Genomic DNA, 25,443 nt, shown 5'->3' on the forward strand with positions numbered 1-25,443 from the left:
GAATAACTAAAACTATACAAAATGATCTATATACTGAATATTATTACTATTTATTGATTTATGAAGACATAGACAAGTATTTTATAACTCGCTTGAGAAGGATATATCTGGCTTTAGAATTTGTTTGTTTATTATAAAGAGCATTTTTAAAAGAGACTTAAAACAAGTGGAAAATTGTGATCTTCCAATACCGGACACTCTTGCAGCACCATTGAGTAAAAAACAAATATTAAGAGGACACAAATTTGTAAACTTAACACCTAGGTGGTAATCAATAACCAGTCAATAATAATCAATCAATAATCAATAACCACTCAATAATCAATAATAATAAATAACCAATAAATAATAATCATTAACCATACCTTATCCAGCAATCACGACAAAATGTATGCATACAAGGAATCTCAATCGTAGCTTGGTCACCTTCAATGGTATCTTCACAAATCTCACACTGCAATTAATATTACAAATTACAAACATATTATTAATATTTATGCAGCAAGGTTAGCTAAGTAACAAAGGCATTATATGAAGATTATGAAATGAAGGGTAATTCTATTTTTTTTAAACTCCTATCATTATCAGCAACATCATTATAATTTGTCATTGATGTCACCATTATTCAAACTGCAGTATTAATGTTTTTGTTATTAATAATAAATTGTATCATTATTAAATGTTATCAATATTATTAGTTACTGATTTTATCAAATTGAACTGGCACCACATCAATTTCACCATAACACAACCATCAATACTAATAACAGGTATTATATAACACCTAAATAAATTCCTGTCATTTGATTGGACGATTGTGAGTGACATGCAATAGTACTTCGCCTCATGCCATTATTTGTACCATTACACTCATAAACATTCATTATTAGAATATCCATTAATTCCATCCAATCTATCTATCCACCCACACCTATTTATCAATCCAGATCTATTCATCCACCCATCCATCCAATCCTGTACCATCCATCCATCCATCCATTTATATAGTAACTACACAGATTTCCTCATCATCATAATATTTAATCATCATTATCATTATCATCATCACCATAATCAGGCTTGTTTCATCATGGAATGAAATAAAGAAATAAAGAAGAAAGAAATATGCTTTGTTTTTTCTGACCTGTTTTATATGTTTGTATTTGTCAAATAAACAAATTAACAGCTTACCGTCAAGGAGTTGATAGGAAGAGGGTCAGTAGCGGACATTGATGTGAGTCGATGAGGGTCAGTAGCGGACATTGATGTCAGTCGATGTTCCCTCTTTAGACTGTCCAGATTGGCAGGGGGTTGTACACCATTCATTTCACAACACGCCTTAGCATCCTTCATCCAGGACTCTAGTAAAGCTTCTCGCGACCATTCTATTGGTTTAAAATAAAAATGTATCCATATATTAAAGAATTCCATATTCAAAAAGACCTGACAATACCTTTGTATTTTATTGAATGTAAAAATACTAAAAGCAATATACAACATTTCTAGATGACCAAACAATTTTTAGGCATCATGGCAACAATTTTGACCAATCACAAACGATGGACAACTGTCGCTTGTCATTGGTTAACTAAAGGCCAACTCAGACAGCATCATACGACGAGGCCCAACGAAACGTCGACTCGTCGGTGCTGTCTGAGTTGAATCCCAATGAGATGAGTTGTATTGAGATAGCGCCGGGCGTGGTTTTTTTGGTTGTCGGGAGAACATTGTTTTGTTGTTCTCCCGACAAGACGATTCGTTGGGCCTTGTACGACGCTGTCTGAGTTGGCCTTAACTTTCATTGCGGCTACATTGTTGCATTGCATTGTAAAATGCTCTTAAATCTTTGAAATCATTTCAAAGGTGGACATAAACAAGTCATCTCATTGTAAGAAGAAACAATGGTTATAGCATACCATTATTTCTAAGACAAGCCGTCAATAAAATGTACGCCTACTCATATCATGTAGGCCAATGTCGCTTTATCCAGGTATCCTAGGCATGCAATAGAAGTACTATTTTATAACATACCATTGTTCCTAAGAAGAGCCTCAGCAGTAAATAAAGGTACTCGTAACATGTCCGACGTTTCTACAACTAAAATGTCCTTTTCTGTCTGCAGTTCTTGAGGGCGCATACCAATAAATACCTTTGAAAAAAACATAATTCATAATATTTATTAAATGAAAACAAAATCTCTCCAAGAGAAAAAGACTATTTTAATATTAAAATTGATAATCGAAATCGATTAAAATCGTTTTTATTCTTTTTTTAGCAATGATAAAAATCATAAATACATAAATGGATAATGACCCAAGGTCAGTCAGCATAATTAAAATGAATTTAATAAATGTCAATTCAATATAACTAACAGCATAATAACCCATGGGATGAAAACAAATTAGTTATCTAAACAAACTAAAACATCATAAATATGGGAAACAATTTATAGGTTATTTATCACAATTTTGTAACTAACTGTATGTAGTATGATATGATAATAAACAAAATGGTGTTTTGTTTTTTATAGTGTTGTGTCGTTTTGTTTTTACTTGGCAAAATGTTCGTAATGCATTTTACTTGTTTTTTATATACTGAATGTTTTTTAAATATGTGTATAATATCCAGGATCAACAACATTGGCATATTAGTAGTATTTTAACATTGGCCTACTAACACTGTTTTAAATTTGGCCTATATCGTCAAAGGTATATGTTTGTCTTTTATTATTCTAAGAAAAATGAATTTCCATTTTAAGTAGAACAATAAAATGTCTTGAACCTTGGATCTTGAATTTAGTTTGCAAATATAGATACAAACAGACCATGCTTATTGGGAAAATTAATAAATCGGAAATGTCACAAATGTTTTATTAAAATCTATTATCTTTAATATTTGCCGAAATATTGAATAGCAAATGCTCTCGCATGATCTGCATTTCACTCAGCTATTGATTGATTTACCTACAATCTAAACTATTTAAACAAGATTATGAGTTGGACATTATTACATTGATTTTGACTAAACTACAGTAAATCAATATTCTGGATCCTAACACAACAATGAATGGAGTATAATATCAATTTAAGTATCTGAATTTAAATCAAAACAGAATTCCAAAAGAATATTATATTGTAATATTATATAATATGAAAGTATTATACACAAAAATGTCAGGATCCATTTGAACATTTAATTATATATTATCATCAGGAATATCATAAAATATGATTAATATAAAGATGTATTGTCATCAAAAAACATGAAAAATAAGATTAATTTTCAAAAATTATTGTTTTCATTTTTTAAATTCAGTCAGTTTTTGCTTTAAATTACCATTTTTTAGGTAATTTGTTTTAATTTAATTTTTGGTCAAAGTGAATCATGAGTGAATTAACTATTATGTGATATTAGCACAATGGCATATTCAACAAAAACATTTAAACTTTTTTTCAGGACAATATGATCAATACAATACAAATTTATTAGTAATATTTTTAATGTATAGATCTTCATACAGTAGTACAGTAGAACACCTCCTTTATGATACCTCTATTCAGGAGTCACCTCTATTAAAGGGACAATTTCCTTTGAAATGAGCAAGGAGCATTATAATGTTTTAACATAGTAAACCCTATTCAGGGGACAACCTACTGTATTAAGGGGATAATCCCAGAGGTGTCCCCTTAATAGAGGTTGTACTGTATGTATATTCTGATCAAAAACAATTTAATCATTAATCTGTGTAAATTCTAGGTTTTTCCTATTTCTTTTTCAACATTATCCTCCCTTTTTCATAATTTTCTTCTCAGTATTTTCTATTTATCTGATATTAATATTGCACTTAGCTCAGGAGAAATGCGCTGACTTTCTAAATTCAAACATTTTTTTTAATAATCAAAATTCATCATAACATTTTTTTTTAAATAATCAAATTCATCATAGTATGTTATTGAATTTTGATTATGAAATCTAAATACTATATATTTTTTGCAGAGTATGCTAAATACATTACACAGCTGGCTAAGCCAACTCATCAGCCATTAATAATCCTAGGTTCTCTTACTAATAAATTAACGCCTATCTAAATAAGTGTTGAAAAACCTGTAGATGTTAAACAACTGCAATCATGCGTTCTTTCAAGGTTACGAGGAATTTGAAAATGATTTGCACATTACGGAGCATGGTGCGCTAATTGCAAAAGTCGATTTTAAGCTTGCAAATTGTCTGTATATATGTAATATTGTCTCTTAATAATGATCAATGATGTAATTATACATTTTTATGTAAAATACAGTATTTAAATGTTTTTACTATCTTTAATTTTACCCCCTTCTGTATTTTTGTATTTTTATATACATGTTTTTTACATTCTTTTTGTGTGTATTTTTACAGATATTTTAATGTTTGAGCTCTGTTGTACAAAACAATTTTTGATATTGGACAAATAAATGCTGTGTAAGCAGCGCATTCATTTATGTCAAAATGTTTGTACTGCAGTTACTGCAGTACCTACATTTATTTACTGTAATAACATGTGCTTTTATGAGGCAGGCAATGTAATAAACACTCCATATTATTACCACAACAAAGCTTGTTGAATAATTACATAAACAGGTAAAAAAGTAAATAAATTGAAGTTACTGCAGTAACTGGAGTAGAATCATTTTAACATGGTTCCTTACTGTATACCATGGAGGTTACAGACCCTTCCTTACTGTATACCATGGAGGTTACATACCCTTGCTTACTGTATACCATGGAGGTTAGAGACCCTTGCTTACTGTATACCATGGAGGTTACAGACCCTTGCTTACTGTATACCATGGAGGTTACAGACCCTTGCTTACAATTACATAGTACACACTTTGGTAGTGGGATTGCCACAACCAAAATACCCACTATGAAATTAATTATTCCAGAGAAATGGTAAATTAAATGTACAAAAAATAAAGCTTACTTCTTCATACGTGACATTGCTCAACTCTTCAGTAAAATCATCATCCATAAAATCCGGCTGGAAGAAAAACATTATAATAACAGAAACCAAGACCAAAATTATATTCCAGTCCTACAATAATAATTAATTTAATTTAAAAAAAACAAACAAATAATATACTGTAAATAACCACACAAAACATAAGATAAATAAAAACTGTGCCCTCTAAGCTGCTAAAAAATATACAAACCCACAGACAAACATACAGGGGAGAAAACATAACCACACACAGTGTGATAAATAAAAACTGTGCACTCTAGGTTGCTAAAAAATATACAAACCCACAAACAGACAAACATACAGGGGAGAAAACATAACCGCATAGACAGTGCTAACAACATAACTAAACATTGTACCCAGGAGTAAAATGGGTACTCGATACAAGGCATATTTAATTTTAATATCAATGTAACAGTGGTTTGTATGATTGCCTTCGAATGACCTGGGAAAGTTCATAATATTATTTATTCATTTACTTATTTTCAGTCACATTCAACAGCAGGAAACCCGCCACTAATAAAATGGATAAATGGATTGAGTACAGTCTTAAGAATTGATGCTTAAATGACTTTAACATACGCAATACATCATATAGAAACAAGCCATGCAATAGTCATACCCTGATCTGACTTTCCTTTTCCAATGATTGGGGTGATAATTGTAAACAGCAAAAGGCAAGTGATACTATGTCAATATGACATATTAGTGTTGATACAGCGAGAAACTTAAACCTTTCTGTGAACCGCTCATACTAATACTAACATCACATGAAGTAGGAGCTGACAGTATAGGATTATTGTTGTAGACAATTATGTTAATCATGGTCGTATAAGATTCATAGTATATTGTTACTTGAATTTCAACAGAATGAAAAAAAAACTCCAGAACTGCCTAGCGATAATTAAAGTATAATATAAAACAGACAGAAATGAGAAAATCGGAATGAAGTCAACTCCCTGAGGCTAGCTGGGTTTTTCTGGAAATTCTGAATGTGTTTTCAATGTTAAAAAAGAATTTGGGCCTATTTGGACATCAAGAAAAGGCTGGTATATTGGGAGAGTTGACTGTGGTTAAAAAAGTCTCCCTAACTGATACTTCAACTTGGACTCTTCTTGAACCTTGCTATATACGGTAACTCATCCATTAAACCACTTGAACATTGTATGTCAAGAACATGGATATTAATATAAAATATGACGATCTGTTCTGGAAAATTGGGGTGGGTGATAAAAATTAAAAATTTCAGATGAGGCGAGCACCTCGTCTGCCTCGTGCTGGTTACGGCCCTGTGACATCTATCATGTAAAGCATACGCACATTATAATGTTGAGTTATCTATTGATTATTTAAATATTTCTGTGTGTACATTTTAAACACAAGATTGAAACAAAGGTAGTAAAATGTTTTGTGAGACAATGCTTATAACTGATATAGTCTCATAAATTTATCGTGTGATAAAATGCTTATGACGGGTCTCGAATCTCTCGCTGTACTTACACAAAAGACCATCTTTGACTCGAGGTATGACGCTATCTCATAGCGGCAACTTTTCTCGGCACAGTCACATGGCGTTTCTTTTTCTTGATTTTCTTCAAACAACGGAGCACCGTGTGTAAGAAGAAGCTATGAAGAAAAATAATAAAAGATAAGGAAATAGATTTTATAATTAAAAATTGAAAGGAAATGATCTGTGTTAGAACTAGTCAATATAAAATATATATTTGTAGCAATTTTAACATTAAAAAAATAACAATGATTTTTATTGATAAAGAATTATTATTATATTGTCCCTTGGTCCTTTTTTATGGGAAAATGTTTTTTTAGAGGTAAATACTGGCGGTTCAAAAGCATTATATAAAGAAATTCTACATTGCTGAAAAGTACAGTAGTTTGAATTTGGTTATTTTCGAATTCAATTATTTGACATTGATTTAAATGCACATTAAGCGCATTACATCTCGTTATTACTGAGTATAATTATGCAAACTTGGGTCTATGGTTTATCACTACAATTCAGTCAATATTTGGTTTCAATATGCAAAGCCTCAATGTATAACAGTTTATATAAAATTCCAGAAACAAAGAATTAAAAGGTGACTACACTATCAAACTTGTTTGACAAAAAAAGTGTGATGTGCCCAAGTATAGTAGTGATATGTTCAAATATGGTAGTGATATGACATCATGTCTATATATGGGCACATCACATAGACAGACTGTAATAACATGTGCTTTTATGAGGCAGGCAATGCAATAAACACTCCATATTATTACCACAACAAAGCTTGTTGAATAATTACATAACAGGTTAAAAAGTAAATTGTAGTTACTGAAGTAACTGCAGTAGAATCATTTTGACATGGTTCCTTACTGTATACCATGGAGGTTAGCGACCCTTCCTTACTGTATACCATGGAGGTTACAGACCCTTGCTTACTGTATACCATGGAGGTTACAGACCCTTGCTTACTGTATACCATGGAGGTTACAGACCCTTCCTTACTGTATACCATGGAGGTTACAGACCCTTGCTTACAATTACATAGTACACACTTTGGTAGTGGGATTGCCACAACCAAAAGTACCCACTATGAAATTAATTATTCCAGAGAAATGGTAAATTAAATAAACTATCAAACTTGTTTGACAAAAAAAGTGTGATGTGCCCAAGTATAGTAGTGATATGTTCAAATATGGTAGTGATATGACATCATCATGTCTATATATGGGCACATCACATAGACAGAGAAGGGGTGGGGCTAATATTAATTTTTTTTTCTGAAAGGTTTGAGAGGGCGAACACATTGTGGCCTGGATCAGCCCATGGTATTGAGTGATTTTTAGAATTTAACACTGTCTTATTATTATTATTAGTTTATGTATATATTTTTTTCTTTTTCGTATTTAATGTTATATCTTGGGGTGGGTCAAACTTAAAGTCTTTATGACTTATATGAATCTCTGTATGTATTTTATTATATTGTGGAAATAAATTGAAATTGAAATTATAGTTTGGTTCCCACTTAGACGCAACGCAAGAACGTATACTGCAAGTAATTTGACCAATCACCCAAACTGTCACTTGTGATTGGTCAACTCGCCTACAGTACACTTACATCCTTGTGTTGCATCAAAGTAGGTAAGTAGCTTTAATACCTTTCTATAGATTCTAATGGCAAAACTGCATTTAAAGTTTACACCATTTTTTTTTAAATAAAGAAAATGTTTTCTTACCTCAACTAATGACAAATAGCCCGCACTTGCAGCGTAATGAAGAGCAGTGTTCTTTTTCTATAATAATATATAAAAAAATAATATTAATTACTATTTTTTGAAGTTAGAATCAATGAAACAAAAATTTAGTACTGCAAGGTATAAATGTATACTGAAATCAGTGTAAAAATAAATGTAAACATTTTTTTCTTTTTCACTACAAGTGTATAATGTTGCTATAATGACTTCAGTATAGATTACATCTTAATAAGAACAAAAATATTATATCTCAAATTACACGCAAAATATAAAAACAGAGGTGTCAGGTAACATCATAATGTAATATCACAGTTATTTTTTTTATAATACCAATTTATTCACATTCAAGATTTTGTGATAGAACCAGGCCATTTTGTAGTGTGTAAATTAGTGCTTGCTAGTCCAACAGGAAATAGGCTACAATAGAATGTACTAGGTTGTGATTATTACATTGTTATGTGAATATTATTATGCAAAACATTAAAATGATTTGTAAGTCTCAAAAAGGTAAAAAACCACAAAGGTCAAGTGTGAATAAGGTCAAACATTATAAAAAAGATTCTCAAAAAATTTCATCTGGTTTCAAATATATATTAAATAAATCAAGGCTACTGAAAGTAGCTGAAACGTAGCAAGTAAGTACTTGTCAACTGGTTTAACCAAAAAGTTAACATTGATTTATTTAATTATAAAAAAGGTCTAAAATGATTAAAGTACACAACATTTATAACAGCATAGTAAATGTAGTATAATATAATACTGTACAACCCATTTTAACAGACTTACTGTATATGTTTTCCAATTTTTATTTCATAAAGAAACATGATAGGCATACATTGTTAGAATTAATGTGTAGAATCATTAATACTTTTGGACATTCAACGTTTAAAAGCCTGGATGATGTTTATGTGACAAACTGAGTTGAAATATTTGAGACACACTTTGTGGTTCCAAAAGTCTCTCTAGGGAATACTATATTAGACTACTGTACTCTAGACATAAAAAAATCCTTTTAAAAAACAAAATACAATATTTTATATTAAATTGATTGTACGCCATTTGAAATGTAATCAATAAAATCTATTTATAGAATTAGAATTGGCAATTTACAACTTGAAAGTAGCTTAAAAGTACATGACCTGTGAGGTCAAGACTTCTTCACGTTGAAGTATGGTGAGGTCAGAATTTAAATATCAACAATTTTACTACATTGTACATCTCCACATCTTCAATATCATTCCATTACCACTGAATAGCCTGTATTTTATCTTTTGCCAAGTAATTTGCCAATAGAAAAGAAACTACCTTAATAGCTGTGTTCCCGTTCAGACGTAACGCAATGACATAAGAACAACACAAGTGAGTTGACCAATCACCCAACAGTTTGGATGATCCATACTTCATGATTGGTCAAATTAATTGTGCCGCACTTACGGAAATCAAGCTTTTTAGAGTCGAGTAAACAGTTGTGAGTTTACCTGTGACACTAGTTTAGATGTGAACCCAGGACTTTGGGATTTTAAGGCAAGCACCAACCTACAGCTCCACCATCCCAATCATTAACTTACCTCATCAATGGCAAATACATCCGCACATTCCCGTTCACCGTTAGCCAACAGTCCGCCCTTCCATTGTAGAATCATTCGTAAACATTCTTTACGCTGTTGTTCAACAGTCGTGTGTCCAAATCCGGCCGAAGCGCTACTATAAATAGATATGACATCGTCTCCAGAACATACACAGTGTAGAGAAGTTTCATCGTGGAAATTCTTCTTATTAGGGTTGCCATGATGATCATTTAAAAATATACTGCAGAAAAGAAACAACATATATTTAAGAGTCTTTTCAGTGTCGTATCATCATAGTCATAACATTTCATAAGATGATTTTAATCGTTGCATAAACCAGAATGTGTTGTGGTCTAAGCTTGGTTCCTACTAGGATGCAAAACAGGGACATAGGTGCAATGCAAGTATTTAATAATTTGACCAACCACATGCTATGGATTATTTGAACTGATGCTTGTGATTGGTCAACTCGCTTACATTGTACTTGTGTTCTAGTGGAAACCAAGCTTTAATGATTTGTATTATTGTATACATCTTTTTTAAAGCTTTTTTACAGGATGGATAATAGCATATTGGAAATTTTAAAATTAAAGACCTCTTCCCTCGCTGAAAAGTTAGGAGTCTTCCGTTTTGACCTCACGATCGATCGAAAAGTGGGTGAATTACTGAAGAAAAACAACAATATCAATTCGCGCGCAATGGATTTTGGGATTTATAGCGGGCCGCTAAAATTACTGGAATAAACTTATTTTTCACATTTTTAACCGTTTAAAGACAAAAAAGTTATCTCAATAGGACCATATAATATTTATTTTTACATTAAATGTAGTTTGTGACTTCAAATTAGATCTAAAAAACATAGGGAATGGGACTTTAAGATAACAGCCCTACTGGAGATTATTACCCATCTCACATTTATTTTTTATTTTTAATATGCATCTAACAGCGAGCAACTTGTCAATTACAGGATGGATAAACTATTTTTGAATTTATCGTGCTTAAGAAACTGTCTCATTTGAGGCTTAGGAAGTGGCGTTGAAAGAATTGTGAGTTTAATACAACCTATAGGAACCCTGGATTAGAAGGTAAGCATGTTACCACCAAGCTACAGCTCCACTACATGTTTTTCACATATTGCGCATCAATATCGATGTGTTTTTATAATAAAGTATTATTATAGTTTAATGTCTTGTTATGACAAGTGCTAGGGTCACATGGTGGTATTAAAGTTTAATGAGATGACAACATTCAACAATGTTGCTGGTATTCAATGCTTCTACAAATGCTTTCAAATTGTAAATAAATCTGTTTTATTCGGCGCCAATATGACACTCACGACTTGGCTCAAATTTGGTGAATAATTCAAATATTTTCTCTTTTCCATTTCTGGTAGTTCAATGTCTAATTTATTACGTTACCTAAATTTTCTTGAATAATGTGTAATAGTTGAGAGATTTTAATGTTCTTCAATTCACAAACACTCCCCCACTTTGCAAGTGCTGCGCATAATTAAGCTATTCTGTGTAATAATTTCTTCGTGATACGAGTAACTTGACAACTCAACCCCATTATTTAAAGCAATTTGAATTCAAATTTAAACATCCATGATGTCATTAAAACTGAATTACAGTATGTGAAAACTAGAATACGTCAGTAAATTTATTTTGAATTATAACAATTATTACTGTACTGTACTCAATAATAAGTGATGAAAATGCTGGATGTATTGTAGTGAAAATAATGGAAAGAAACAGCTGATTTGAGTTTTATTTTGGTGTGGTTGTCATGATTGGAATTCCATGGTCGTGTGTTCAAATCATGTCATCATATTGATGATAAATTTTGAACAACTCCACTCCTAAACAGTGGCGTAACACAGTGGCCCTCCAACGCTGGAGTTTTTAGCCCTTTGCAACATATTTTAATGTCTGATTTTTTTCTTCTAAGCACTGCTCAGTGGCCTCCACAAGCTCTGGGGCCCCTGTGTTTAGCCAGTGAACACTCATAGCTATTACGCCACTGCTCTCAAAGACTTATGTACAGTGTAAAGCCTGTCAAACACTGTCTCATTCTATACTGTATACGTTGCCAACTTTCATCACAAATTGCACAGGAATACCTACACTTATTTTAACAACCCCAACTATAAATACTTTAATGTCTGTTAATTCAAATTATTCCAACACAAACACAGTACAATAACCTAGTTGATTATCAACTCGTATGACTATTCTTTAGTATTATGATATTATTAGTCATAAAAATATGTATTGTTGAACAATCTCACAATATGATTATTGTACATCTAAAAGACCTTGGGTTTGGGGCAGAATAATACTAGACATCACATAGGCGTTGTAATATTTAAATAGGAATATACCATAATGTACAAAAAGGGATGTATTAGTTTAATTGTGGGTGATAAATACTAAGGCTGGGTGACACTGACAAAAAGTGAGTGCATTCATGATTGTTACATTAAGAGGGGGACAGGATTGCTTAAATAATATGAAGTGCTGAAATTAATTTCAATGTTAATATTATATATTTTATTTTTTTCTACAAAAATTTTGGGTAAAACACTTTTTTTTATTAGCACTAGGAGGTTATTGTAAATATACTAAAGAGTGCGTCTCTCGGTTGAAATAATGGTAGGCTGGATCTCTGGGTTAAAATAATGGTATGCTGGGTAAGCAACACTTCTCTATAGTACACAGAGAATATCTTAAAAGTCTGTTACACAGTGTAACCAGTACCCTCAATTAAGAATTAGTATTTTTTACTGCCGAATCTATATTAATTTAGACAAATTTATTGTATCTATTTGTATTTTATATTATTTAATCTTTTTGATTAGCAAAGATACTGCCCCAGTGCAAATGTTACAGTAGTACAATACAATATACTTTATCAGTACAATACAATACAATTTCCAAATCCATAGAAAACTTGCTTCAAAACCTTTCTAGTTCTGATGTGAATGGAGCATTTTTTTTCAAACCACCACATAAACTCTCACTATATTATAGATTATGTACGATGCTAATCATTTGTTCATTTGAACTTCTTTAAGGACATTGCATGTTATAAAAGACAATGATTACTCTATTTATGGTACTATAAAAGAAATTAATAATTAAAACTAATGATTTAATGAAATTCATCATTTTTTACCGACAGCTTGTAACCAATGGTTTTGAATGAAGAGATGTTTATTATTCAAAACATGTGACTTCATTATGTAAGGTTGAGGATGTTGACATACTATATTGACTGTTACACTTACAACAGAATTAAGTGACGGTGTTCATCATACAGAAGAAAGAACAGTATCTTATCATATGACTAGATAGATAATACTAGTAGAATTATATAAGAAAGTACAGTATCTCATCATATGACGAAATAGATATCACTAGTAGAATTATATAAAAAAGTACAGTAATAATCCTACAGTAGTTTGGTAATTCATTATTACCTAAGGCTAGAACTGAATCTGGTAGAAGATGATTTATTTTTAGGGGTACTCCGATCTGGAATGCTGATGTGGGGTGTTGGGGTGGTGTTTTATTCTTTGTTCTATAGTTTTTTGTATTTGTTTCGTTGGTTTGTTTAAAATTGTTTTGTAATTTTACTGTGATTGTGACTGAAGAGGTTACATTAAAATAATTTAAATAAATATTGAAATGTTATAATATATTCAGAACATTGACATGTGTTTATTAGTTTAAAATGACTATAAGAATATTAGTACTATTTTGACATCCAAATTGTAAAATATTTTGTTTAATAAAAGAAAACTACTGTATGGTTATTACTTTATGCCTAATTTGGCAATTAAAGTTATCACAAGATAGATCGCATGATACTGTACACAAACTATTAAATAAAATTACATAATTTTGACTATAGTACATGTACTGTACCAAAGCCTTTTCTGTACGGCCCTACTGTGATTACATTTTTCTTTCCTTATCTATCAGTGAATTAACATAAACCTGTTTAAAATACAATAGATAGAACATGGACCTATTGTCTATGGATAGAACACCACCTTTGGGACACCCCTATTCAGGAGACACTTTCCAGTGAAACAAATAAGGACCCCTTATTTTGAGGACCCCAGGTCCCCCTATTTTTAAGGAACCCCTATTTTGAAGATCCACTATTTTGAAGATCCACTATTTTGAGGTCCCACTATTTTGAAGATCCACTATTTTGAGCATCCCCTATTTTGAGGACCCCATATTTTGAGGAACCCCTATTTTGATGATCCACTATTTTGAGCATCCCCTATTTTGAGGACCCCCTATTTTGAGGACCCCCTATTTTGAGGACCCCCTATTTTGAGGACCCCCTATTAAGCTGATACTTTTGGGTACTGACGGTGTCCCCTTAATGGAATTAGATAGATTTTTTAATTATAAAAAAATAATTCACATTTTAATAATGTTTAAACATTAACTAATTATTTCAATAATTTTATAATTAATAAAGTTTGGATAGGAAGTGCAATGAATTTGCAGAAATAACAATAATAATAATAAAAAGACAAGTAATGTACTGAAAACAATCGTTTTTGTACACCAAGACTCTTACTGTTAAACAGTAACCATTAGTTTCATAATATGAATAACTAATTTGATTTGAATAATTAATTAAGTTGGTTAAAACAAATAATCCAATTTTAGAAGTTGCTGTACACGGCAGGTCTAGTTACAGTTAAGGCGGCTGTAAATGAAATTCATTATAGTGTAAACGTCATTTTCCACAGAGTACATAAGTTAGTAGTTTTTCATTTCATTCTTTTCATTATTTATTCGGTCTATTTCAGTATATACATAACAAAAACAAAACTGAAATTTCGGAGACCAGGGTCAACCTAAGTGAACTTAATCACTGTAGCTAAGCCAGTTGACCTAACCCCAAAGTCAGTTTACACATAAAAAACACAAAAAAACAGTAAAAAGCGAATCAAAATGAATGTGAACTTTTCTAATGAAGGCTGATGGGCTTTCTAGGCAGCATCTGTCAATGGTCTGGGAAGCTGGCCCAGACACATAGTAGTTAGTAGTATATGGCTGGCAGACATCATCCTATAAAAAATCACTTTCAAAATCCTGGCTACATGTACAGTACTATACAGGTTAGGGTTCCACTTTGTGCAGCCTAATGTTTACATTAACTTAACATCACTAATGTAAATCATTCACTTTATTTACTAAGGGTTTTGTACAAACAAGTACTGAAATATGATTAAACATTTACCTCATGCCTATATCCTTATTGCCTACAATCAGCTGTACATGCTAGATCAATAATCTGTAGCCTTTTGAGCTGTAGGTCACATATATACTGCAGTGTACAGTTGGATTGATTTACTGTAAAAATACCTTCGCTTACTTTAGCAGTAAATTAGAAGTAATTAAACAACTTTAAAGGTCATCGAGTATTTTTGTATTTGAACAGTGAACTTAATTTAGTTTAAAAGACCCGAATGTCATTTGATCTTCAAGAGCCTATTTCAGATCCGAATAAACAATTTATTTGAAAGTAGATTTTGAATGTTTTATATTGCCTACCCCAAGTCATTTCACATTACTCGAGTACTAGTACTACAGTAGGATGTACTGTAGTGCACTGTGATCAATCATACTCAATCCACACAGCGAAAATATAATTTTTACAGTACAGCCGAACAACATTAAATTGACCAAATAATGTTGTAATGGTGTTTACTGGGCTATATGCATGCGAAGACTATATAACATGGACTATTTCGTGCCTAGCTTACTTGGATAAACCGGCATTGCCTAAAAGAGAGCAAAACTTGGAATATATATACAAATCTGTTAAACACCCCTATCAGATAATGGTACATTCCATAAACCCTGCCCTCAAGTGGGAGCATCTCAACAACATCATAATCATTTATTTTCGGCACCGTCACCTTCATTTAGCGTCCCGAAATGAAAGCTTGCCAATAAGCACAGATCTGAAACCTTAAAGTTTGGAACGTGAATAGCACAGCCGTACCGACGTAAAAATAAAGACCTACCTCAACACCTGAACCATTCCATGTCGACTCGCGTAGTGCATCAACGTATTGTGTTCATATTTATCACCGTACGTCGAGTTCGGATCAAGTGACTTGCGTATCTCCGGCGTGTTGTTGTACAAATATAACGCTTGTTTCTCGTCTCCTTGGTAAATCGCTTTCTGAAACTTGGATGACACGCTTCCCATTCTCGCTTTTTAGAAGACAAGTTGACAAATAAACGATATAAAATTGCACCTAACCTTAGAGAATACAGTTGTATGTAGTACTGTATTGGAGGGAATTAATTACAATGTATTGCACAAATCATAAACATCCTTGAAAATCTATAACAGCTAACAAAGAAACATGAACTTGCGATTTGATTAGTTTCATTTCCAGCTTTCAAGTGGCATTGTTTCAATGCTGGACAGGATCTGTAAAATAATAAAAACATAGATATTATCTAGAATGTATGAGGAATATTGATAAGGATGATAAATATGAAAACAGATGTTAACTGATTATTATATAATAATAATAAGGAAAACAAAGAAGATATTTGTGTGTGTCTTTTGTTTCTGGTAGGTTTAGTTTAGCAATTAACCTTTTTAACATTGTTGTATTAAATAATGGAGAAGTTTGTTGACTGTGATGATGATGATGATATGAACATGATGATGATGATATGAACATGATGAACATGATGATGATGATGATATGAAAATGATGATGATATGAACATGATGATGATGATATGAACATGATGAACATGATGATGATGATATGAACATGATGATGATTATATGAACATGATGATATGGACATGATGATGATATGATGATGATGAACATGATGATGATAATATGAACATGATGATATGAACATGATGATGATGAACATGATGATGATATGAACATGATGATATGACCATGATGATGATGATATGAACATGATATGAACAAGATGATGATGATATGAACATGATGATGATGATATGAACATGATGACATGAACATGATGATATGAACATGATGATGGTGATAATTATAACAATGAACATAATGATGATAACAAAGATGATAGTTGTGATGATGATTGTGGTGGTGGTAATAATGCACTTGTAAATTGTATGACCCACTATACGACCCCAGGAAGAGGTGCATCATTTGCCGATGTCCGTCATACCTTACCTTTAGGTGACCATGACTCATTTATTTTGAAGATAAATGGCACATTATGACAATGTTGTTTATGATATTGTGGGTGGTAGAGTGATGGACATTGACACACATTGTTCATTAATGTGATGTATTATTTAGGTTTTTTGACGCACTCCTCAGTCAATAATTATTTGTAAATGACGCACCTCTCCCAGGGGTCGTATAGTGGATCATACAATGGAAAAGTGCATAAACATGATGATGACGTCAATGATGCTGATATTACTAATGAAGATGATGTAATTTAATTTTCGATAATCACAAAGATGGTACAGTAATAGTAGGCCTATGATAATGATTGTAATTGTGGTAAGATGATGATGTCAATTTATACTTTTAAAAAAGTGTACAAAATTAAATTAATCTTCAAATAAAGACAGTTAAAATAGATTCTTTATTGAAGTACTTTTTGATGTCGTCCTCAAAGCCAAGTAGACAGCCGACGTACTTGTTATGGATTTTAAAATTTTCAACAGGATTAAGCACTTAAAAATAATAGTTAAGAAAGAAAGAAGAAAAATAAAAATAAATTAAAAATGCAATTTAGGCTATTTCAATCAATCCGTGTCACATGTGTTTGTGGTTTCTTTGTTCTAATTTTAGAAAAGTGACAAATACTATACTGTACAATGAAAAATGCTACACATTATAATGACAAAATATGTTACACATAAATGACAAATGCAACATATAAAAAATTCAAACAAAGATGATAGTACTGTAACTGTCCACATCCTGGTAGCCTTGTTGAAAGGTATTGTAAAGTTCAATTTAATTATTAATTGTGTGTAACAAAGGACTTACAGATTTGAACATTAGGACAGAAAATTAAGGTGATTTCCTGTTTCAGTTTTGCCCTTTCCTTTTATTCCACAATGGTGGCCGAAAATTAAGATAAAGATTTATAAAGCCTTGTCTGAACACTATCAAATATTATGTGACAAAAAAATGTGATGTGCCCATATATGGACATGATGATGTCATATCATTTAAGATTCAAGAAATTTTATTGGTCGACTTTAAAATGGAAATGTTTTGCTTGGCATAATTACTGTAAGACAAATAAAGCAACTTGGGAATATCAGCACCATATTTGGGCACATCACACTTCTTGGTCAAAATAGTTTGATAGTGTAGACAGAGGTTTATATTATCTACAGTCAAGCAGTATGTACAGTACATCAGAAGATTGCAATACATTTATTATTTTATAGGTACTTTCAATACCGGCAGAATTCATTTAATAAAAAGCATTAATCATTTATTTTGTTTACACAGAATATTGGTTTGCTTGTGAGTGTGTGGACTCTACTGAGACTTTTTCCTGGAAATTGAGCAATCTCTAAGCGAACTCTAATCTATAAACATCACCTATTCAAGTAGTTAACCAGCGTTTTAATTAAACACTGAAACTGCTTGTTCAAATACTTGGAAAAAATGTATGACTTTAATTATTTTCAACAAATAGGCCATGAATCCATGTAAAATTACATAAACAAAGCATACGTTAAATGGAATTTTTTGGTTAATTTCTTTTTGTAATATTAACAGTATATTTGATTATCATTGAAACAGAAAGTAACTCTCAAATTCTATGCCGTCTTTTACCTAAATTAAAACATTTTCCAACGCTGCTGTGATAGAATAACAGCGGAGGAATTAGTTCAAAAACTCAATGCAGATTGAATTATTTTGAGCTGGTTGTTCAACAACAAACGAATGCTTACTGATGCGTGTCATCTCAACAGCCTGCCTCGCAAACAATTTAGTTTTTGGAACGGTGAATTTCATTCATGTCGGGGAAAAAATAATATTTTGAAATTTAGATAATAGATTAACCTGGTAGAGCAAGACACAATGCTAAATGTGTGTGCATAGACAATTTGTGGTTTTACATTCTAATATATTTTATGTGCGGTAGTCAATGGTTACGATTCATATCATTGTACACTGAGCTATAATAAACAATAAGCTAAGTAAGACTGTATTAATGCAACAAACATCATTTCATACTATTCTCTATTAATTATTATTATTATTGGCTATAAAGAATAGTAGTAAGGAGTACAATTATTTTATGGGTAAAACAGAAATTATAATATTCTTAACGAAAAAATTGAAAATTAGTACTGTATTAAGAAAACAATCAAATTAACTTAAAATATCTAAAATATAACAAATTTTATTAAAATTAAATTGTAATAATTGGGCCGAGGACATGTTTCTTTGACAGTTTAGTCCATCATGGTAGAGTGTAACTTTTAACTTCATATCAAAGTCCTCCCTCTGGAAAGCACAGGCTATTGTTGGTTTATCCAGTTAAGCTAGGCACGAAACAGACTAAACAATATATAAAAAATCATTTAGCCACAGACCAGTCCGAAATTGATCATGTGACTAAACTTGAATCAACAATGAAACTTAGGGGATGAGTTTATATTCTGGTATTTTGCAACAAGTTTATATTCAACCATCATGTACAGTACTTTCAATCACAAATTAATTGTACTGTATACAAAAAAAATGGATACTGCAGGGGAATTCCCCAGTGGGGTCCCATATTGCAAATAGGTTCCAAAATTGAGGATTTTTCTTAAGCTCTGTCTACACTATCAAACTAGTTTGACAAAAAAACTGTAATATGTCCAATGGTAGTGGTATGCGGCTGCCCAAATATGGTAGTGATATGACATCATTATGTCCATATATGGGCACATTTTTTTGTCACATAAAGTTTGATAGTGTAGACAAGACTTAGCAGGGCCTGATCGTCTTTTTTTTAAATGCTTTTTGGAAGGCAGCTCAACCTGCAGGCATCCCAGCTTGGCCTAAAAATTCCTAGTTCATTCTGTCCAATAAATCATCATGTCCATATATGGGCACATCATATTTTTCTGTCACATAAAGTTTGATAGTGTAGACAAGGCCTTAACGGTCATCAGGGAAAGTTTGGCAGATATTTTATACAGCATAACCATGTGGTGAATTGGTAGGATACAAAACTGTTGATATAATATTATGAAAGACAAGGATTTGAATACATTATCCTATTGTTTAGTTGGCCCATTTTGCTGGTTGTTGATACAATACTATATAGTTATATTTGTTCAAACAAACAATGTCTGCAATGGCTATCAATATTGTGTTGACAATTTCAGACTATCGAAACAGCTGATACCATGCCATTCAAAAAGACATTCAGGCTCGGACGCCGTGGTTACTTTCTATTGGTTTGAATTGTGCTCAGCAATGAATAGACTTGAAAAGCCTGAACCTTGACTTCTTGATCAAAACAATAACCCAAAAGAGTCAAAAGGTAATTTATTGGACAGATATGAACTAGGAATTTTTAGGCCAAGCTGAGATGCCTGCAGGTTGAGCTGTCTTCCAAAAAGCATTTAAAAAAAAGATCAGGCCCTGCTACTGTAAGTCTTGTCTACACTATCAAACTTTATGTGACAAAAAAATGTGCCCATATATGGACATAATGATGTCATATCACTACCATATTTAAGCATATCACTACCATATTTAAGCATATCACTACCATATTTGGGCACATCACACTTTTTTAAAACTAGTTTGATAGTGTAGGCAGAGCTTTAGACAGACAGTGGCTCAACTTTCCAAATCCATAATGTCAAATTGGTGAAATGTATGTAAAGTATTAATGGCCTATAATATAATAATTTTTCAATCCTAATAAAAAAAATGACATCCACAGGGCTTATCACCATAAACAACCTTGTCTAAGTGAAGAATGGTATAGAGTTGTGATGTCACAGCTGTACACAACAAAAGGATTGGGTACTGGAGGTGACATACCAACTGAGATTGAGAAAAAATATATATTGTTGTTAGGCTTAAAATAGAGTAGTCGTAGATGGAAGGATGAATACGTTAATGTAATTAAAGTATGGACAGCATTAAATGAACAACTAACAGACAGGATTTAATCAAATATTGGTAATTTGTATAGCATAATATACTCAATTAGGCCCGTCAAATAGGCTGTCTTTGTGCACTTCCAACCAGAGCCAGGTGGCCTAGAAAAGTTCAACTTGTCCCTACCTAGCTACACAACAAAAACATTTTGAATAAATGATATAAAAAACAAGGATCTCAAACAAAAAGATGAAAAAACTATATTAGATGGTTTATGTGTTAAATACGGTACATTACATGTTGTAAAAATGTGTAAAACAATCTAAAAACCTACCGTAATTAAACACGCAATTAGTCTGAACTGGTGTTTTGGAACCAAAATACTCTTTGTTATTGTAATTTATGTCTGCTGCCCTCTATCCACCAATGGATTTTAAATGTCAATGGAATTTTCTCAAGTCTTTGTTGTCAATTAAATGTTTTTCTCATAAATTAACTTTACAGTTAATCCACAACAAAAGAAACCGTTTAATTCATTATCTGAAGTGTGTTTGTTTGCTATTGCATCAATTCTTTCCACGCCAATTTCAAACAAATCTACAAAATAACCAGATAGACAGTGTGTAGATGTATTGTTTTCCAAAAAAAAGAAAAATTAAATCAATATGACATGATATTTTGCTTTAAATTAGTTTTTTTCAGATAAATAATTTTGTTTCAATCCAATTTTTTTGTCAGTGAATAACTATTATGTGACAATAAAATGGCAAAATTCAGCAAAAACATGAATACAAATTTTTTCTGGGGGGACACAAACAATCCGTCCTAATAAGTAAATGTGTGTGGTTTTTTAAACTTTATCTATAATTGTTTTTTCAGTAATTCTGTTGCCATCTGCTGCTTTTCAAATTGTTCCTATTGTTCATGGTTTATGAGTGCTGCTTCACCGATGTAAAGGTGTAGTTTTAATAAATTATTAGATAAAACAAAAAACTCTGAATAACAGTGGAATTCAATATTTCAAACTGTATTTGTTCATCTTAAGGAAAGAACGTTATTTGTTCATATGAAGAAATAAAGTTCGAACAATAAATTACAACGTAATTATCTAAATATATAAACAAAACATTCAAATAACGCGTATATGTGTCAAAACTTAGCATGTTCCCACGTTTTTTGAGGTATATTCAGAGCGTCATTCTGACGACTGGAGCATTCTCTACTTCTCTACGGAGCGCCATTTATGCCTTTATTTACTTACGAAATAGAAATAGTACTATGGTAACTGCTCAAGTGGACCCAATTTAGCACCAGGGTAGCACAGTGATATAAAATAGAAATAAAAGTCACTACTTTTAATATCGTTTCGTATATACCCATATCACAAACTGACAAACAGAAACATCTTGGCATTCACATTGATTCAAATTTATCTTTTTCTTTTCATGTAAATAAACTCCGTTCCAAACTGGGCTTGTCCATCTCCATCTTATCGCGTGCTCGGTCATTTCATTAATAAACACACATCCATACTCCTCTATAACACTATAATCCTCCCACACATTGACTTTTGATGTAGTGTTTGGGGAATCAGATCGAATATTGACCGAATACAGACCATTCAAAATAGAGCACTTCGCATTATCTTTAAAGCTCATCCTCTCACACCACGAACTAACATTTACAACACCTTAAATCTTCATACAGTCCAAGATCGCATGCATCTACAACTGGGCTGCCTTGCCTACAGGTCTGCAAATGGTCTTGCTCCGGAATACCTTGCCCTGCGTCTTGCCAGAATTCCAAATCATCGATGTTACCCGAAGTGTCAGTGAGAGGAAATTTGTCGCCCCTTTCCCTAAAACTGAAACTTTTAAGAACAGCTTCATCTATAGAGCACCAACATACCTGAATTTGCTACCCACCAAACTAAGAAATGCGGTAACAATAAATAATTTTTAAGTCTGCTCTAAAAAAATATTTAATCCCAAAAGAAAAAACTCAACGTTTTGTATAGTATTGTAGGCTATATTTTTGTATTTAAGTACATATATATTATATATTTTTTGAACATTGTTTATCCGTTTTTCATATACTTTTTTGACTGTCTGCATATGCTGTTTAGGGTCACCCTCACAAAATAAGGTTTAATAAAAAAAATCAAATAGAAATAAAGTCACTAAAATTTAATATCTTTTCGTATGTTAATACAATGTGCTCAAGTGGACCCAATTTGGCCCCAGTGGAGCACAGTGATATAAAATAGAAATAAAGTCAATTTTAATATCTTTTCAAGTTTCAATCTTTTCGTATGTTAATACACTGTGCTCAAGTGGACCCAATTGGCACCAGTGGATTTTTTTAAAATGGAAAATAATGAATACTGTTTTTCTTTTATTTTGAAAGAGATATATTTTGAGGATTGTAAATGTCAAGTGGAACTTTTTTTAAATCAGAAACAAAGTTTTCCATTTTCCAGACTGCCATAAAACCTCGAAAAGAAGCCCATGTGCTCCTTCATTTTTAGTACTCTTGGGTGGGCTTCTTTTCCACATGGAGTTCTTTTCGAGATTACTTTTGCAAACTAAACGAGGGGAACTGCTAGCTTCCCGCCCGGAAAATATTTTATTTACATGATTTGAAACATCTTCTAATGTAAATAATTAACAGCATCAAAATTTAACAGTGTGGCGTGTTGACCGCGAATGACTAACATACCATCTTTACCCTTACACACCTGCACAGACTCATTTGCATAACAACGCACGCACATACCAAACTGTTTAAAATACCCGAAAATGACATCTATTATGTTTTCAAACAACATGCATAAGAATCTTCAGTACCCCACGATGCTTGGGGCTGAGCAAAGACAATTTTGAAAAAAAGAGCTGTATACAGTAGGTTCCCGCCCGAAAAAATGGCGTTACATGATTTGAATGAAACAAACTAAACTAAACTGAAACAGACTCACCAGGACAATATATGAGCTTGTCCCCGGAAAGTGCACCTATTCATTGAAATATAAAATTAAATATTAAGTCTCCAGTACTAACCCATCCATAGTTGAGGCAGAGCAATGAAAATAGAGCCCAGAAATGCACTTACTTATACTTATTACTATACATAGTCACCTATGATCTGATGATTATGATGTTAAAATTTCAATATCCAGATGCGACTTCAACATTTTAGGTGGGGTTTTCTACTTTAAAAACTCGACTTCGTATATGCCTATGGCCTAGCCCGGCGGCGGAATTAGTCTAAGCTTCGAAATTGGTCTGGAAATCGGAATCTTTGCAAATGTTCTATATTTGATCTTATTTCACTGTCCATTAACCCCATACAAAAACCATCGGAGACTATCTGTTTAAAACATGTTTATTCTGGGACGGCGCGGCCATACACACCAACTACTATGAAGAATCGGACATTTCGCTACCAATGTTGCAACATTGATTAACAAAATCAAAATTTAACAGTGGGGCGCGTTGACCACGAATGACTAACAATACCATCTTTCCCACTACACCTGCACAAACTCATTTGTATAACAACGAACGGCATACCAAACTATGATGAGAGCTGCTCTTCTCAGCACGTAACGCGTAACGAAGATAATTAATTCCTTTTTTACATTAAAATTGAGGCCGCTAAACATAAAATTTACGAGATCAAATACATGTAGCGAAAGCCAAAAAAAGAGTAAAAATTCAAAACTCGTTTGCATAACAACGCAGGGCTTACCAAACTGAATAGCTACAAGGTCCCCAGAAATGACACCTATAGTATTTTTAAACATGATATATAAGAGTCTTCACTACCCCACCATGATTGGGGCTGAGCAAAGACAATTTTGAAAAAAATATTTATTGAAATATGAAATTAAAATATTAAGTCTCCAGTTAAGCTCACCGTGGTTGGGGCAGAGCTAAGAATGAAAGCTTAGTCTTCGGAAATTATGAAACGAAATATAAAAGTCTTCAGGACCAGCCATACAATGGTGATTGTTTCCCAGGTGTGAGACATGCAATGCACGCGGCCGTGACGGTAATTCAACAAAACAAAATTATGAAATACAAACAGAGCTAGCACACAAAAGCCTACTTACTAATTTTAATATTTCTATAACTTAGAAAACAATTAGAATTATCATATCACCTTTGATAATTATAATGTTAAATTTCAACTATCCAGATGCGAATTTTAGGTTGGGTTTTAATAAACTCGACTTCATAATTATGCTTTAATTTCGAAGATCTGCTTAAAACATATTTATTTATTTATTCTACCATAAACTTTTATTCACAACATATTAGTAGGCCTACAATACAATATCTTGCTTGAAACGGATATTTAAAAGTACACTATAATGTGTAACGGTAGAATTACAATTCTAATGTAAAAGATTAACAAAATAAAAATTGAACAGTGTTGTGTGTTGATCGCGAATGACTAACAATACCATCTTTCCCACAG

The 25,443-nt window shown here is 32.2% G+C and overlaps 1 protein-coding gene across 1 annotated transcript in view; it reads right to left on the reverse strand.

Moving 5' to 3' along the window:
* Positions 1 to 21,509, reverse strand: part of LOC144837425 (ankyrin repeat and IBR domain-containing protein 1-like) — a 40,766-nt gene extending 19,257 nt beyond the window's left edge. The window contains exons 1-9 of the mRNA XM_078692525.1: positions 21,299 to 21,509; positions 15,878 to 16,293; positions 9,820 to 10,060; positions 8,234 to 8,290; positions 6,497 to 6,622; positions 4,961 to 5,017; positions 2,032 to 2,149; positions 1,192 to 1,385; positions 366 to 454 (exon numbers count right to left, since the gene is read on the reverse strand). Coding sequence (XP_078548651.1) covers positions 366 to 454; positions 1,192 to 1,385; positions 2,032 to 2,149; positions 4,961 to 5,017; positions 6,497 to 6,622; positions 8,234 to 8,290; positions 9,820 to 10,060; positions 15,878 to 16,065 — 1,070 coding nt within the window. The 5' untranslated portion in view covers positions 16,066 to 16,293; positions 21,299 to 21,509. The remainder of the gene's footprint in view (positions 1 to 365; positions 455 to 1,191; positions 1,386 to 2,031; positions 2,150 to 4,960; positions 5,018 to 6,496; positions 6,623 to 8,233; positions 8,291 to 9,819; positions 10,061 to 15,877; positions 16,294 to 21,298) is intronic.
* Between the last annotated feature and the right edge of the window lie 3,934 nt (positions 21,510 to 25,443).

Source organism: Antedon bifida, chromosome 1 (assembly GCF_963402885.1).
Source record: "Antedon bifida chromosome 1, ecAntBifi1.1, whole genome shotgun sequence".
NCBI classification, from domain to species: Eukaryota; Metazoa; Echinodermata; class Crinoidea; order Comatulida; family Antedonidae; genus Antedon; species Antedon bifida.